This window comes from Nerophis ophidion, linkage group LG15 (assembly GCF_033978795.1).
Source record: "Nerophis ophidion isolate RoL-2023_Sa linkage group LG15, RoL_Noph_v1.0, whole genome shotgun sequence".
In the NCBI taxonomy this organism is placed as follows: domain Eukaryota; kingdom Metazoa; phylum Chordata; class Actinopteri; order Syngnathiformes; family Syngnathidae; genus Nerophis; species Nerophis ophidion.
Window position 1 is genome coordinate 38,274,585 of NC_084625.1, and position 16,182 is coordinate 38,290,766.

The following is a 16,182-nucleotide window of genomic DNA, read 5'->3' on the forward strand; positions in this document are numbered from 1 at the left end:
TTAAGAAGTTTAGTTTACAGTTTAGAGAGCTCAGCAGCGCATGCACTTTTTGCATAGGATGAAAAGAGCACAGCTCCCCACCCCCTGTCCCCATTCTCACCACATTCTACAGAGGCACTATAGCGAGCCTACTGACTAACTGCATCTCTGTTTGGACTCTTTGCAGAGAGTGGTGAGGACGGCGGAAAAGATCATCAGGACTCCTTTTCCTTCTATCCAGGAAATCGCAAAAAGCCCCTGTCTGACCAGGGCACAGAAAATCTGTAGAGACTCCTCCCACCCCCACCAAGGACTGTTTTCACTGCTGGACACTAGAAAGAGGTTCCGCAGCCTCCGTTGCAGAACCTCCAGGTACTGTAGCAGCTTCTTTCCTCAGGCCATAAGACTCTTGAACACATCATAATAATCCCCTCAATCCCCCCCCCCACCCCCCCCCCCACCCCAAAAAAAAAAAATGATTAAAACTCGCTGGAATATAAAGACAATATAACATACCTCCATAAATGTGGAGGCATATGCAAAAGTGCAATATATTTATCTGTACAGCAATCTATTTATTTATAGCTGCACCTTATTGCGGGCTTCACGGTGGCAGAGGGGTTAGTGCGTCTGCCTCACAATACGAAGTTCCTGCAGTCCTGGGTTCAAATCCAGGCTCGGGATCTTTCTGTGTGGAGTTTGCATGTTCTCCCCGTGTATGCGTGGGTTCCCTCCGGGTACTCCGGCTTCCTCCCACTTCCAAAGACATGCACCTGGGGATAGGTTGATTGGCAACACTAAAATTGGCCCTAGTGTGTGAATGTGAGTGTGAATGTTGTCTGTCTATCTGTGTTGGCCCTGCGATGAGGTTGCGACTTGTCCAGGGTGTACCCTGCCTTCCGCCCGATTGTAGCTGAGATAGGCGCCAGCGCCCCCCGCGACCCCGAAAGGGAATAAGCGGTAGAAAATGGATGGATGGATGGATGCACCTTATTGCGGTTTTATCCTGCACTACAAGGAGGTATTGCAACTAAATTTCGTTCTTATCTGTACTGCAAAGTTCCAATTTGAATGACAATAAAAAGTAAGTCTATTTATGTTCCTGTTGTTATAACTATTCATTTTTTTGCAATATATTACTCCTCGTCCTCCCATTGTTACTTCATTACTCTTTTGTTCTAGCTTCTTTTTCAGTAGTTTTTTTATTGATCCTAATGTCTTGTCCTTTTTATATAGTGTACTTTTATACTATTGACTAAAATAAAATAAAACCAAAATGTTTTAAACTGAATGGTACCACTTAGTGACCAGCTTCTTGCTCACCTTGATGTCGTTACTTCCCACTGCAAGACCGATCTCCGTTAGGTCTTTGAGTAATGAGGACATCATCTCTGTAACCCTCTTCTTCTGGTGGTAGGTCATCTCCTTCAACTTCTGGAGCTCAGAGTCAATTGTGGCTAAAGAGCTCTGGTAAGAACATGAAAAGACAAAGAACCAGTAGTAATTCAATTGAAATAGGTGTCATTATGTTAAAAAAAATATATATGATGAATGTTTAACCTGCTTACAGATTTTCATTCAGTTCCTCACTGAGGGCCTCAAACTCTTTGGTTTTGTCCTCGACCTCCTGACTTTTCAAGTCGTAGTTAACAGCGAGTTCCTCAAGAGCTTGCAGCACCTCCTTGACCTCCTCCTTGGAAGATTCATTCTCTGCCAACAGTCGTTTCAGCTCCGTCTGCAGGTTGCCATGGTCACGCTGCGATGAGGCGAGGAGCTTAACACAAAGAAGTAACAGAAAGTTATTCAAGCTATTTGTTTGACCATTAGGTTTTAGGAATATTTATCATAGGATGAATCACTAATGCTAATATGTACATTCAATACAAGCTAAGAATAAATAAATTATTGCAATATTATCAGCTGAGTCCCTATCAGCTTTGCTGTTCCACAACATATTCTTTAAGACTCCTTGAGGGTGATGTGTATGCCTCCAAGGTCTGTAATGTCCTACAACACCTGGCAAAATGATGGAATCACCAGTTTTGTAGGATGTTCATTCAGTTGTTTAATTTTAGACGGACATGACAAAAACATATAGTAATTTCAAATGGCAACATTGAGTCTTGAAGTAACACTAAATTAAATCAATAAAATGCATTTTGGTAGTCAGTAACAGTTTATATATTTGATAAAGCATAGTGAAAATATGGAATCACTAAATTCTGAGAATAAAATTATGGAATAATGAAAAACAAAAAAACACAACACACCACTCATACTTTGTTGCACCACCCTCCGGCTTTTGCTTAACAGTCTTTAAGGCATGGACTCAATCAGTGAAAAACAGAACTCTCTGAGCAATGTTGTCTGATCAGATTTGCAGGTTGGAGTCTAGTCATGTACCATTTCTTCAATTTTCACCACAGAATTTCTTCAGGCAGTCGTCTCCATAAATCACATCGGAACGGCACCAAACAAAAATTCCAGGATCATCACATTTCCCAATGTAGATTCCTAATTCATCAATGAATATGACTCTCATCCAGTCATCCATAGTTCACAATTGCTTTTCTTTACTCGATAGTAACTTTGTTTTATAGGTTTTAGGTGCTAGATTTTCTGTATTTAAATCTTATTTCCTTTTGGCGGTTTTGTACAGTTTGGTAAATCCAATGTATGACCATTTTTTCTTCATATGTTCTGCTGTCCATTTTCTGTTTTCAAGACATACTGTTTTAAGTTTTTTGTCTTGAATGCTTTGATGTTTTCCTTGGTCAACCAGTATGCTGGCTTTTTACAACCTTCCCATGTTGTTTGTACTTGGTCCAATTTTAGACACAGCTGACTGTGAACGATCAACATTTATTTATCAATATCAATATTTATCAATACATTTTTAGAATCTCCTGTTGGAGCTATGATTTTTAACAATCCACCTGGTGCAAACAGCTCTCCAAGATGTGAACACTCCTTTTTAACTGCAGACTAATGAACAATCTTAATCTGATGTAGGTGTTAGCTTTGCAAATTTATAGAGTGATTCCATAATTATATCCACCTTTTCACTCTGCTTGATCTAAAAAAGAAAAGTTACTAACACAATTTATATTATTGATTTATTTTAGTGTTTCTTAAACCGGAAAGTTGCTATTTGAAATATATACAGTTTTATGTCTGGTATATACACCGTCCAAACCTGTAGATTCCATACTTTTTCCAGGGGTTGTAGTTAATGTTGTCTCTATATTTTTTTCCTGATAAAGTTAATAGTTGTACACATATACAGGTGGGGCAAAAAAGTATTTAGTCGGCCACCGATTGTGCAAGTTCTCCCACTTAAAATGATGACAGAGGTCTGTAATTTTCATCATAGGTACACTTCAACTGTGAGAGACAGAATGTGAAAAAAAAATCCAGGAATTCACATTGTAGGAATTTTAAATAATTTATTTGTAAATTATGGTGGAAAATAAGTATTTGGATCAATCGTCCTATCCCATCCATCCATCATCCATCCATCATCTTCCGCTTATCCGAGGTCGGGTCGCGGGGGCAACAGCCTAAGCAGAGAAACCCAGACTTCCCCTCTCCCCAGCCACTTCGTCTAGCTCTTCCCGGGGATCCCGAGGCGTTCCCAGGCCAGCCGGGAGACATAGTCTTCCCAACGTGTCCTGGGTCTTCCCCGTGGCCTCCTACCGGTTGGACGTGCCCTAAACACCTCCCTAGGGAGGCGTTCGGGTGGCATCCTGACCAGATGCCCGAACCACCTCATCTGGCTCCTCTCGATGTGAAGGAGCAGCGGCTTTACTTTGAGTTCCTCCCGGATGGCAAAGCTTCTCACCCTATCTCTAAGGGAGAGCCCCGCCACACGGCGGAGGAAACTCATTTCGGCCGCTTGTACCCGTGATCTTATCCTTTCGGTCATGACCCAAAGCTCATGACCATAGGTGAGGATGGGAACGTAGATCGACCGGTAAATTGAGAGCTTTACCCTTCCGGCTCAGCTCCTTCTTCACCACAACGGACGGTACAACGTCCGCATTACTGAAGACGCCGCACCGATCCGCCTGTCGATCTCACGATCCACTCTTCCCTCACTCGTGAACAAGACTCCTAGGTACTTGAACTCCTCCACTTGGGGCAGGGTCTCCTCCCCAACCCGGAGATGGCACTCCACCCTTTCCGGGCGAGAACCATGGACTCGGACTTGGAGGTGCTGATTCTCATTCCGGTCGCTTCACACTCGCTGCGAAACGATCCAGCGAGAGCTGAAGATCCCGGTCAGATGAAGCCATCAGGACCACATCATCTTGCAAAAAGCAGAGACCTAATCCTGCGGTTACCAAACCGGAACCCCTCAACGCCTTGACTGCGCCTAGAAATTCTGTCCATAAAAGTTATGAATCGGTGACAAAGGACAGCCTTGGCGGAGTCCAACCCTCACTGGAAATGTGTTCGACTTACTGCCGGCAATGCGGACCAAGCTCTGGCACTGATCGTACAGGGAACGGACCGCCACAATAAGACAGTCCGATACCCCATACTCTCTGAGCACTCCCCACAGGACTTCCGAGGGACTACGGTCGAATGCCTTCTCCAAGTCCACAAAGCACATGTAGACTGGTTGGGCAAACTCCCATGCACCCTCAAGAACCCTGCCGAGAGTATAGAGCTGGTCCACAGTTCCACGACCAGGACGAAAACCACACTGTTCCTCCTGAATCCGAGGTTCCACTATCCGACGTAGCCTCCTCTCCAGTACACCTGAATAAACCTTACCGGGAAGGCTGAGGAGTGTGATCCCACGATAGTTGGAACACACCCTCCGGTCCCCCTTCTTAAAGAGAGGAACCACCACCCCGGTCTGCCAATCCAGAGGTACCGCCCCCGATGTCCACTGCGATGCTGCAAAGTCTTGTCAACCAAGACAGCCCCACAGCATCCAGAGCCTTAAGGAACTCCGGGCGGATCTCGTCCACCCCCGGGGCCTTGCCACCGAGGAGCTTTTTAACTACCTCAGCGACCTCAGCCCCAGAAATAGGAGAGACCACCACAGATTCCCCAGGCACTGCTTCCTCATAGGAAGACGTGTTGGTGGGATTGAGGAGGTCTTCGAAGTATTCCTTCCACCTATCCACAACATCCGCAGTCGAGGTCAGCAGAACACCATCCGCACCGTCGTCCTATCCCTTAGCAGAAAATCAGCCCCAAAGCATGATGTTTCCACCCCCATGCTTCACAGTAGGTATGGTGTTCTTGGGATGCAACTCAGTATTCTTCTTCCTCCAAACACGACAAATTGAGTTTATACCAAAATGGATACATGGATGATACAGCAGAGGATTGGGAGAATGTCATGTGGTCAGATGAAACCAAAACAGAACTTTTTGGTATAAACTCAACTCGTCGTGTTTTGGAGAAAGAAGAATACTCAGTTGCATCCCAAGAACACCATACCTACTGTGAAGCATGCGGGTGGAAATATGCTTTGGGGCTGTTTTCTGCTAAGGGGACAGGACGACTGATCCGTGTTAAGGAAAGAATGAATGTATCGTGAGATTTTGAGCCAAAAAATCCTTCCATCAGTGAGAGCTTTGAATACTTATTTTCCACCATAATTTACAAATAAATTCTTTAAAATCCCTACAATGTGAATTCCTGGATTTTTTTTCACATTCTGTCTCTCACAGTTGATGAAAATTACAGACCTATGTCATCATTTTAAGTGGGAGAACTTGCACAATCGGTGGCTGACTACAGGTAAATACTTTTTTGCCCCACTGTATGTCACTCCTATTCAGAAACATCAATTGCCTTTAAAGGGGAAGTGCACTTTTTTAAAAATGTTGCCTATCGTTCACAATTATTATGAAAGACATGACGATGGATGGATATTTTTAATACATTCTAAATATTAAAAAACCCTAAATAAAAGTCCGCTTACAGCAGAGCTAATGGTTGCTCCACTATTCCGCCCATAATATCCGATAAATAACCATTCAAAGAGCGCCAACAATACTCAATTTACATTTCGTGACTTGAATATTAAGAGAGTGATATTGTTAATATAAGCGCTAACGCAGACGAACGATTTATAGCGGTGACAAAACCATTCCGTGTGTCCCTTTGTTTACATCATCGAGTGGTTTGCTGCTTCCTTGCTTCCTTGCTCCCTGTGGGTTTATTCTAGATCCTAACTCATGTCTCTCACCAAAAAGTAAATGGCTAAAGAAATAATTTGACCAGTTGGGACACTGTGAAAGCCATTTAAGACCTGGAACTGGCGAAAACGGCAAGAAAAGTGTTGTGTGAATGTGAGTGTGAATGTTGTCTGTTTATCCGTGTTGGCCCAGATCAATTGTCTGCACGGTGCAGCTGGGTCTTGACTGCTCGCGTATGGGTGCGCACCAGGCCTCTGACCACGGGATTCTGATATTTATGGGTTCAGACACTGGACTACGCCTGGAGGAGGTCGCGGTTGGCGACTCAGGGGTCCGGTTGTGGTGCAATCTCTCAGCCGAGGCCCCTATTGCCAGTTGGCTGGCAGCGGGCTGTTTTTAAAGCAGTCATCGGTCTCTCCCAGTAAGGCCTCTGCGATACCTGTGGCTCAGAAGACTGTCTGGAGGAGGATGAAGAAGGACGTACAGGCCTGGTTTGACTCATGTGTGGCCTGTCCGTGCGCAAAAGTACACCACCACACCAAGGCCCCATGGAGCTGTTTGCTGTCCCGGACAGGAGGTTTTTGACCGTGTAAACATCCCACTTCCCCCTTCACACGGTTTCACCAACATCCTCACCCTGGTGGGCAGGGCGACCCGCTGGCCGGAAGCTATTATCCTCGTGTCAATATCGGCCGCTGACGTGGCCCGGGCATGATTGGGAAGAATGGCCGCCCGGATGTGAACCCAAGTGGTGCTTTGTTATTGGATGGATTGTCCATAACGAACACAATGTTCAAACATAAGGGTGTCCATATGTGCACTTGGTACCAGTACACCCTCGGCCGCAGTTCCATGATTACCCTCGTGTCAATATCGGCTGCTGACGTGGCTCGGGTATTTGTCGACACATGAGTAGCACGCTTTGGAACCCCTTCAGACCTTTTCTTTGACTGGGGTGCGTAGTTTACCTCTAAGATCTGGAACGCCGTTGCGGATGGTGTGTGGGGTCGAGTTGCTAACCACCGCTGCCCTACGTGCCCCCTTGATTGAGAGTAACTGGGTGGACAAACTTCCCTGGTTCATGCTATGCCTCAGGACCCCCCTAAGAAAGACCCGCAGTCCTCAGCTACCGAGTTTGTTAGGTGCTGCGATTTCCGGAGAATTTCATTCCGGCGGCCAATGCACCCTAGAACCTTGCGTCCCTCCTGCGATATGCCGTCAAAGGTTTTACAACGCGGCCATAAAAACGCAGCGCACCCCTGCCCTCGGGGTCATCCAGATAAATCACATTGTGCGTGCTGAATGAATACACAGTATTTACATCTGTAACTTCCAGTACAGTAGGCATTCTGATAATCACCATATATTCTACGTGATTTCATAAAGATGGCCACAATAAATGGATTGTGTCCCTTATTCTGTTCACACAACCCTCTGCGCACCAGTTTGTTAGATCAGTTTTGTATGTGATAGAAAGTTTGCACGTGTTTTAGTACACACTAGTGGTGTAACCAAGGGCCAGCCGCTACTGTCAATACAAGCGCTGCCCGTAATGTTTAGTCAATGATTATGGCACAGAAAGGGTTAAATGTCGGTCTCTGCTAGAAGTCCCGCCTCTAATCTAAATATCGCTCCCCGAATGGTTGCCGTTTCATGCTAACTTACGTGTGATTGGCTGTCCCCGCTGTCACTCCTTCTGCTTGTAAAAGCTAGCCTACATGCTAGTTGGTATCGACCGGACGAGAGGTGGTGCAACTGTCAGTGCAAGTTGTCAACATGTTCGGCATTTGTTGTTCCTGGCACACGGTAGCTAGATGGATTTTAATATTAGTGGTGTGATTTACATTGTGTTTGTGTCTGTTTACGTGCGTGTGTGCGGTAGGTTTTGAAGGATGTCAATGAAAAGAAAACTGGATATAAAAGACGGCCCTGCGATGAGGTGGCGACTTGTCCAGGGTGTACCCTGCCTTCCGCCCGACTGTAGCTGAGATATGCACCAGCACCCCCCGCGACCCCAAAAGGGAATAAGCGGTAGAAAATGGATGGATGGATGGATGGATATAAAAGACTTCTTTAGGAGTCAAACTGTAAGTTACTTCAAGGGTGTATAGAGGCTCAACAATATTGAATAATTAAACAGTATATCACTCCAGTCACGCCCCTTAGAGTGCTATAATGAGCATATACCATGGACAGGAGTGATATATTGCTTTTATAAAACGGTTACCAATAAAAGCAATATGAAATAGGAATACTCAATCAATTTAATGTAGTTTTATTCAACCAGAAATACATATTACCCAATAAAATAGCCTCACTGTGGAAAAAATAGTCCCACCTATCCAGACGTTAGCTCCAAATTTGCACTGCATCTCGTCTTTTCCTCCGCTTTTTGTCAGGTGAAAGTCAATGCTCAGTCCCCTCTACCATTGTTAAACCTCCCAGGAGGTGAAAGTTAACCTTAAACATGTGAATTCAACTACTTTAGTCTCCGTTTTTTAACATCGTAAAAACATCAGCTGTCTTTTACTACGGACTGCAACAGTCCGTTGTCATGGATACATGACAACAACTTCCATTCATACCAGTCATGGGTGCCTGAGGCGGAGTGATAGCCTGCGCTGTGATAAGGCTTTAGAATAGTAGCAGTGCTCATAATTTAAACCACGGTTAACAGCCAATCAGATCGCTGGATTTCACCTTTCCGTTTTATTTTTAAATAATTTTTTAGTTTCATGTATTTGTGTAGAAGTGAGCAACGGTTTGAAAATACCAATGAACAAAACTTTGTTGTGGAAATACAATAAAACCTCACTAGATGATCATGTAATTTTACAATTATAACATATAATTAATTAATATTAAGTAATGTTCATATTTAGTAAAAGCCTTTTTGCTCAGGCAGTAACTGTACCATCAAGCTCTATGGTCATTGTCCCTAATGTATCTGTTATGCGTCAACATATTTTTTTGTAAGGTGACGACAGCAGAGAGGCTGGAGGAGATGGAAGAGGAGACTCTTCCAAGTCGGGACCTGGGGTGGAACACTCCTCTGTGCATCAGTTGATGACCTTTGTGCGCTGCTGACATGTTTCCATTCAAGATGATCCCTTGCTGGCCTCCCAATGGACTGGTCTTTCACATTATGAAGTCGGGACCCTGGGTGGACTACTCCTTATGCATTAGTCTGTGACATCTTGCAAACTTCTTGCAACATGCAATTTATTTCTTAATTTCAGAACAAGTGCAAGCACCTTCACTGTCCTAAAATAGGTTTTGTTGCCTACATTGCGCTTGTTGCAAACAGCACAGAAGGGGGTACATATTATATTTGTGTGCTGCATGTTCCACAACATAACAAAAAACCAAGGTTGGAGAATGATGTCATGAATGACACAGGAGGTCCTTCATACCGACAGCCATCAGACTCTATAATGCATATGTTCCTTCTTGACTGCACTTAAATGTAGAATATATGTCGAATATATTTATATTATTGATTTTTTATATATTTGTGGCAGGGGCGTGGTCCACATGTTCCCTGCGGGCGGGGTGTGTGCAGCGATCGGCCATGAAGCAGCTGACAGGTGAGTACATCAGCTCAGCTGGAACGAGTTATCTAATCACCTGTTCTTTTATTAGCGGCACGGAAAACCTTGAGTGGGGGAGGGAGGACACACGCGGAGCGGAGGACGATCGACTGAAAAGCCGAAGTGAAGAAATAACTAAAACGAACCTTGTGGATTGCAAGTACGGGCTGAAAAGCCAAAACTGACATTTGTGTGAACGAACAGTAATTAAAAAAGTGTAAACCTGCTTCGAGTGTGCTGCTCCTTCCCTGTGCTCCCAGAAAAACAAGCAGGATCTTGCTACAATATTATTTATATAATATATGTCATACATTATTTATTATTATTATTGTTTATTGTGAGCGAACTGTGGTGCTGAATTTCCCCCAGGGATCAATAAAGTACTTTCTATTCTATTCTATTCTATTCTATTCTATTCTATTCTATTCTATTAAATTAATTTCCCCATGGTGACAGCAGGAACTACAAAAATACACATTTAGATATGGCGGTCTGCACCACTTTTGTACTTGTTATCAATTGTACACAGCCTTAGTAGATCACCTGCAACACGGCCACTCATAGTACGCACAATTTTATATTTTGTACACACTGTTTAGCATTTTTATTTGAGAATTAGCAGATCAGACTCTTACAATAATGTACAATTTATGTTTGTTGTTCCACTATTTTTACTGGTATAAGTAAATCTGTGATGATCATTAAGTACTTACCTCCTCCTGGTCCAACAACTGCTCCTTGATTTTCTCCAACAATTGAGACTGTTGATGAATCTCATCATCCTGAAAGAGGTGAAGGATAGAGAGTTTTAAGTGAGAGACACACTTTATGGTCTTACATCACTGCTCTGTTTTGTGACAAAAACTGTGCAAAAGAGACAAAACAAGAGACCAAAAGACTACAAGCCAGGAGGCCACTACTGTTTAATGCAGTTTGGGTTGATAAAAATGAAATTACAAATTACCAGCAATAGAAAAATACATTATAAAAGGTGAGCTGGATTAGAAAATACATTGATAAAAAATATAACTCTACTCACAAATTCATTAGCTTACAGCATGGAATTCCAAAATACTGGGTTCTGACATCGTTATAAATAGTAGCATTATCTGTTCTCTACATACAGCATTATCTGTTGTCTACATGCAGCATCATCTGTTGTCTACATGTAGCACGATCTGTTGTCTGCTTGCAGTGTTCAAACATTATTTGTTGTCTTCATAGCTGTGGAAGAGTAATATTATTTGTTGTCCACATATTTAATGAATAGTAACATTATTTGTTGTGTTGGGTTGTGTTGTGTCCACTGCATGATCGCGTTTTATAGAATATCACATTATATGAGGGGCCGTTAGGGACATTATTTAGAATTACCTCTTACATACACTACTGAAATGCTCTCACATAAACAAATGAAATGTTTTTCTCTAACACACTACTGAAAAACTCTCACAAACACTACTGCATTTCTTTCTCTCGCACACACTACTAAAACACTCTCATACACACTACTGAAAACATCATACACACACACACACACACACACACACCCAGACAAACACGCGCGCACATGCACACACACACACGCACACACACAGACACACACACACAGACACACGCACACACTCCTGAAATTATTTTTCAGTGGTATAGTAAAAGGATTTCACTTGAATGTGCGAGCGCTTTTCAGTAATGTGTGTAAGAGAAACAAATTTCAATAGTATTAGTAAAAGGATTTCACCTGTATATTTGAGAGCTTTTCAGTAGTGCGTGTAATAGAAATACATTTCAGTAGCGTGTGTATAAGGATTTCACTTTTATGTATGAGATCTTTTCAGTAGTGCGTGTGGAGAAAAATATTTCGGTAGCGTTGGTAAAAGGATTTTACTTTAATGTGTGAGACCTTTTCAAAAGTGCGTGTAAGGGAAACATTTCAGTAGTATGGGTGAGAGGTAGAGATGTCCGATAATGGCTTTTTTGCCATATCCAATATTCCGATATTGTCCAACTCTTAATTACCGATACCGATATATAAAGTCATGGAATTAACACATTATTATGCCTAATTTTGTTGTGGTGCCCCACTGGATGCACTAAACAATTTAATAAGGTTTTCCAAAGCAGTTTGTGTGAGAGCTCAGTAGTGTGTGTAAGAAAAAAAAATTCAGTAGCATGGGTAAAAGGATTTAATTTACATGTAGGAGAGCTTTTCAGTACTGTGTGTAAGAAAACACAATTTCAGTAATATGGGTAAAAGGATTTCACTTGTATGTGTATGTGAGAGCTTTTCAGTACTGTGTGTAAGAAAACACAATTTCAGTAATATGGGTAAAATGATTTCACTTGTGTGTGTATGTGAGAGCTTTTCAGTAGTGTGTGTAAGAGGACAACATTTCAGTAGTATGTATAAAAGGATTTCATTCGCATGTGTGAGAGCTTTTCACTTGTGTGTGTGTGTGTGTGTGTGTGTGTGTGTGTGTGTGTGTGTGTGTGTGTGTGTGTGTGTGTGTGTGTGTGTGTGTGTGTGTGTGTGTGTGTGTGTGTGTGTGTGAAGATTTCACTTAACATGGAAAGCCCTCCGGTTCCGGTTCCGGTCACCGATAATGCCCGCCCCTTTTAATCCACGTTGTTCGCGAACGAAATGTCTGCCTAACTGCCGATAAGTTGTCTAACCGAAGCGGCAGCTCTGCTTCATAATTAGATGGCTTTATGTTTGAAGTCAGTTCTGTTGTTGAATCTGGCATCATCTAATGTTGTTATTTGGCTAAATTGGTTGTTTACTTGAACAGTGCCTTGTTGCCATTTCTGGCTGTTGTTCTTGTTGTTACTTTTGTCTGTTGTTACAGCCTGTGATTCATCTGTTCGTTCGTGACTCACACTGAATCAGTAATGTAATGCATATTATTGCTGTGATGAAATAATTTTGACATCAGCATTTGGATTTAAAAGTCAATACCAGAGTAAAACCACTGATCATACATCGAACGTATGCATGCTCCCTTTTCTGTTTTTTGCTTAGTTTTATGTACGTATATCTCAGCATAAAGGAATGTCTGTTTATTTCATATTCCCTTTTTATATGACATTTTTGTCACTCAGAAACCCCAGTCTTATTTCAAGGTGGACTGACACCTCAGTTGACAATTGATGAGCTTCCCTCCCCAGTCCACAGCCTTCAATAGCTGATGAGCCTGTTTAAGGGAAGGACATTTCATGGTAGATTTTTGGCTCAGGGAGAAATCACAAACACAAATGTGTTCGAGGGGCTTGAAGTAATAAAGTATGTTAAAATAAATATATTTTACTGAAATATAAATGTTAGGGGATAGGTTGATTGGCAACACTAAATTGGCCTTAGTGTGTGAATGTGAGTGTGAATGTTGTCTGTCTATCTGTGTTAGCCCTGTGATGAGATGGCGACTTGTCCAGGGTGTACACCGCCTTCCGCCCGAATGCAGGTGAGATAGGTTGCAGCACCCCCAGCAACGTTGAAAGGGACAAGTGGTAGACAATGGATGGATGGATAAATGTTAGTGGGTAAAATAAAACTTATATTGACAACCTACATTGTGTGGTGTCAGTATTTTGTATTGTATTCAGTATTAGTATTTTGTATTGTATATCCTGGAGCAGTATGACTTATATTGTGTTGGCTGTTTTCATGTAATCTGATTGTTACATTCTTATTTTAGAGTCAGGACACAGCTGCATGACAATTTCAACCATAATGGAATACACAACCTCTGGATTCATGGAAGTTGGCTTCTAAGCCGCTTGTCTCCACACAAATATATATTGTTTGTAATAATCAATGTATTTCACATAGAAACAAAACATTGTTCCACAAACAGTGTGTTGAAAACAATATCCTTTTTTTTAATTAAAATATTTTTTACCTGACATGTTTCTACTGTCATCTGCAGACACCTGACCGTTGTGATGTGTTGCCTATCAGCTGTTCTTATAGGCCTGTCCAACCAGGCACATTACTCCTGCGCGACTTGATGGTCAATGGGGGAGGGAGCTGATAGGCAACACGTCACAGTGGTCAGGTGACCCCTCTGAAGAAGACTGCAGATGACAGTCGAAATATATCAGGTAAAATATCCATCTAATTTATCGAAAATATTGTCTGACTAAAATAGAAAATAGATCCTTTTTTTTAAAAATGTTTTTACAGAAATGGACTTTCCTTTGCACATAATAGATTTGTTGAAAAATATAAAATTGACATGAGTCTGAGAGTCAATTAACCATGAATGTCCAATCTCATAATTATTCTAGACTGAACTTTCTGTTGTACTGTTTAGTGCTTAAATAAATAGTTCTGTGCTTCAGCAGTGTGTATGAGAGTGTTTCAGTCGTGTGTGTGAGAGTGTTACATTAGTGTGTATGAGAGAAAAAACATTTTAGTTGTTTAAGTGAGAGCATTTCAGTAGTGTATGTAAGAGGTAATTCTAAATCAGGTTATCCGCGGATCCTTAAAAAGTCTTAAATTCATGTATCTAAAATTAAGTCCTTAAAAAGTATTACATTTATTAGAAATTCCTAAGATGGTCTTAAATTCAGTACTCAATGGTCTTAAATTATCGGGCCAGTTTTTTGGGGGGGGGTTTTTCGGGGCACGTCTTTGAGTAAAAGTGAGTGATAGTCGGGTCGCGCGCAGACTCCTTCCTTTCTTCCTTGCGTCCCGCCTTTCAGTCAGCATGGGGAAATGCAAGTTTTGTGAGCGTTTGCTGGAGGACAGCCGGTTTAAAAACTGGCTTAAGCCTGTTGCCAATCCCGAGGAGGCCAGGTGCATACTTTTATTATTGCACTATTATTGACCAAATGTAATTTATTTTTACCCTCATCTCGGTTATTATGTTTTTACTGGCGTTGGTGTTGGTTTGTTTGTTTTGGATGTCAAAGTTTTTGGATCTCTCAAAATTTTTGATAAGCTGTTTGGCAGAGTGCTGCTTATCAGTTTGTTTATTAATAAACATACAAAAAGTAAACTTGACTGATTGTCATTGAGGTTGTAGTACAGTGGGATCCCCAACCATCGCTTATATTTATAGATTTTTTATTATTTTTTTCTGTCTTAAATTTAATTCAAGGTGGCATTAAAAAGGTCTTAAAAAGTCTTAAATTTGACTTGCTGAAACCTGCAGATACCCTGTAAATAATCTCTCTAACGTCCCCTCATATTATACTGTACCTTATCATCCAGCTCTTTGTAAAGCTTGGCCATCTCCGCCTCGCACTGTGGTGTTCCAGCAGGTGCCAGTTTGATGCCAGGAAGCCCGCTGTGTGCAGGTGAGGCGTGTGAGGCAGGTGAGGCAGGTGTTGTCTTGTCACTGAGAGTAACATCCAAAGCTTGAACTTCAGATTTGGCCTTTTCTTTGTCAAACTGTTCCTCTGCTGGAACACTTTCACCTAAAAGAAATTGAATCACTCAGTACGAAAACCAGCAGCAAGTGTCGATGCACAATGGGCCTGATGGACAAAAGGCTTTGTTCACACTGTAAGTCAATTCCCATTTTTTTGCCTATGGGGTAGTGCATCTGCCTCACAATACGAAGGTCCTGGGTTCGATCCTGCGCTCAGGATCTTTCTGTGTGGAGTGTGCATGTTCTCCCCGTGACTGTGTGGGTTCCCTCCGGGTACTCCGGCTTCCTCCCAATTCCAAAGACATGCACATGGGGATAAGTTGATTGGCAACACTAAATTGGCCCTAGTGTGTGAATGTGATTGTGAATGTTGTCTGTCTATATGTGTTGGCACTGTGATGCGGTGGCGACTAGTCCATGGTGTACCCCGCCTACCGCCCGATTGTAGCTGAGGTAGGCTCCAGTGCCCTCGCAACTCCGAATACTTGAGGGAGTCCAAAAACAAAACAGAAACATTATCCAGGCAGCGGATCGTAACACCCAGGCTTTAAATATACCAGGAAGACCAGACTTGTCAACCTTGGTGAGCCAGGTTCCCAGTTCTATGTTGGACTTCTGGATGGCAGTTGAGTCTTTCAGGCTGTAGTCGAAGAGTTTCCCCAAACTCTTCACAGGTTGCTCTGTGATGGTTGGTGTGGCAGTTCCAAAGATGGAAAATTGGAACTTTTTAATCACCTTCCCCCTCCTCAGAACCATGGATCTTGACTTGGAGGGCTTGAAAGTCATCCTTGCCCAGGGGATGAGTCTTTCAAGTCCTTGTAGTCTCCACCTGCACCCTGGGACTGATGTTGTAACAGTGAGGTCATACATGTAGGCTCTTATAGGGGAATGTCGGACACCTGACTTGGTTAGGGGCCTTCTGCATTCCACCTCGGCTGACTTGACCACCATGTTCATGGGCTGGTGGGGGGGCTTATCTTAGCTGCATTCGGACGGTAGGCGGGGTACACCCTGGGCAAGTTGGCACCTCATCGCAGGGCCAACAAAGATAGACAGACAACATTCTCACTCACACTCACA

At 42.6% G+C, this 16,182-nt stretch overlaps 1 protein-coding gene across 1 annotated transcript in view; it reads right to left on the bottom strand.

Moving 5' to 3' along the window:
• LOC133569651 (kinesin-1 heavy chain-like) overlaps positions 1-16,182 on the bottom strand; it is a 92,372-nt gene that overhangs the window by 23,544 nt on the left and 52,646 nt on the right. The window contains exons 12-15 of the mRNA XM_061922144.1: positions 14,931-15,148; positions 10,444-10,512; positions 1,548-1,753; positions 1,303-1,444 (exon numbers count right to left, since the gene is read on the bottom strand). Of these exons, the coding sequence (XP_061778128.1) occupies positions 1,303-1,444; positions 1,548-1,753; positions 10,444-10,512; positions 14,931-15,148 (635 nt within the window). The remainder of the gene's footprint in view (positions 1-1,302; positions 1,445-1,547; positions 1,754-10,443; positions 10,513-14,930; positions 15,149-16,182) is intronic.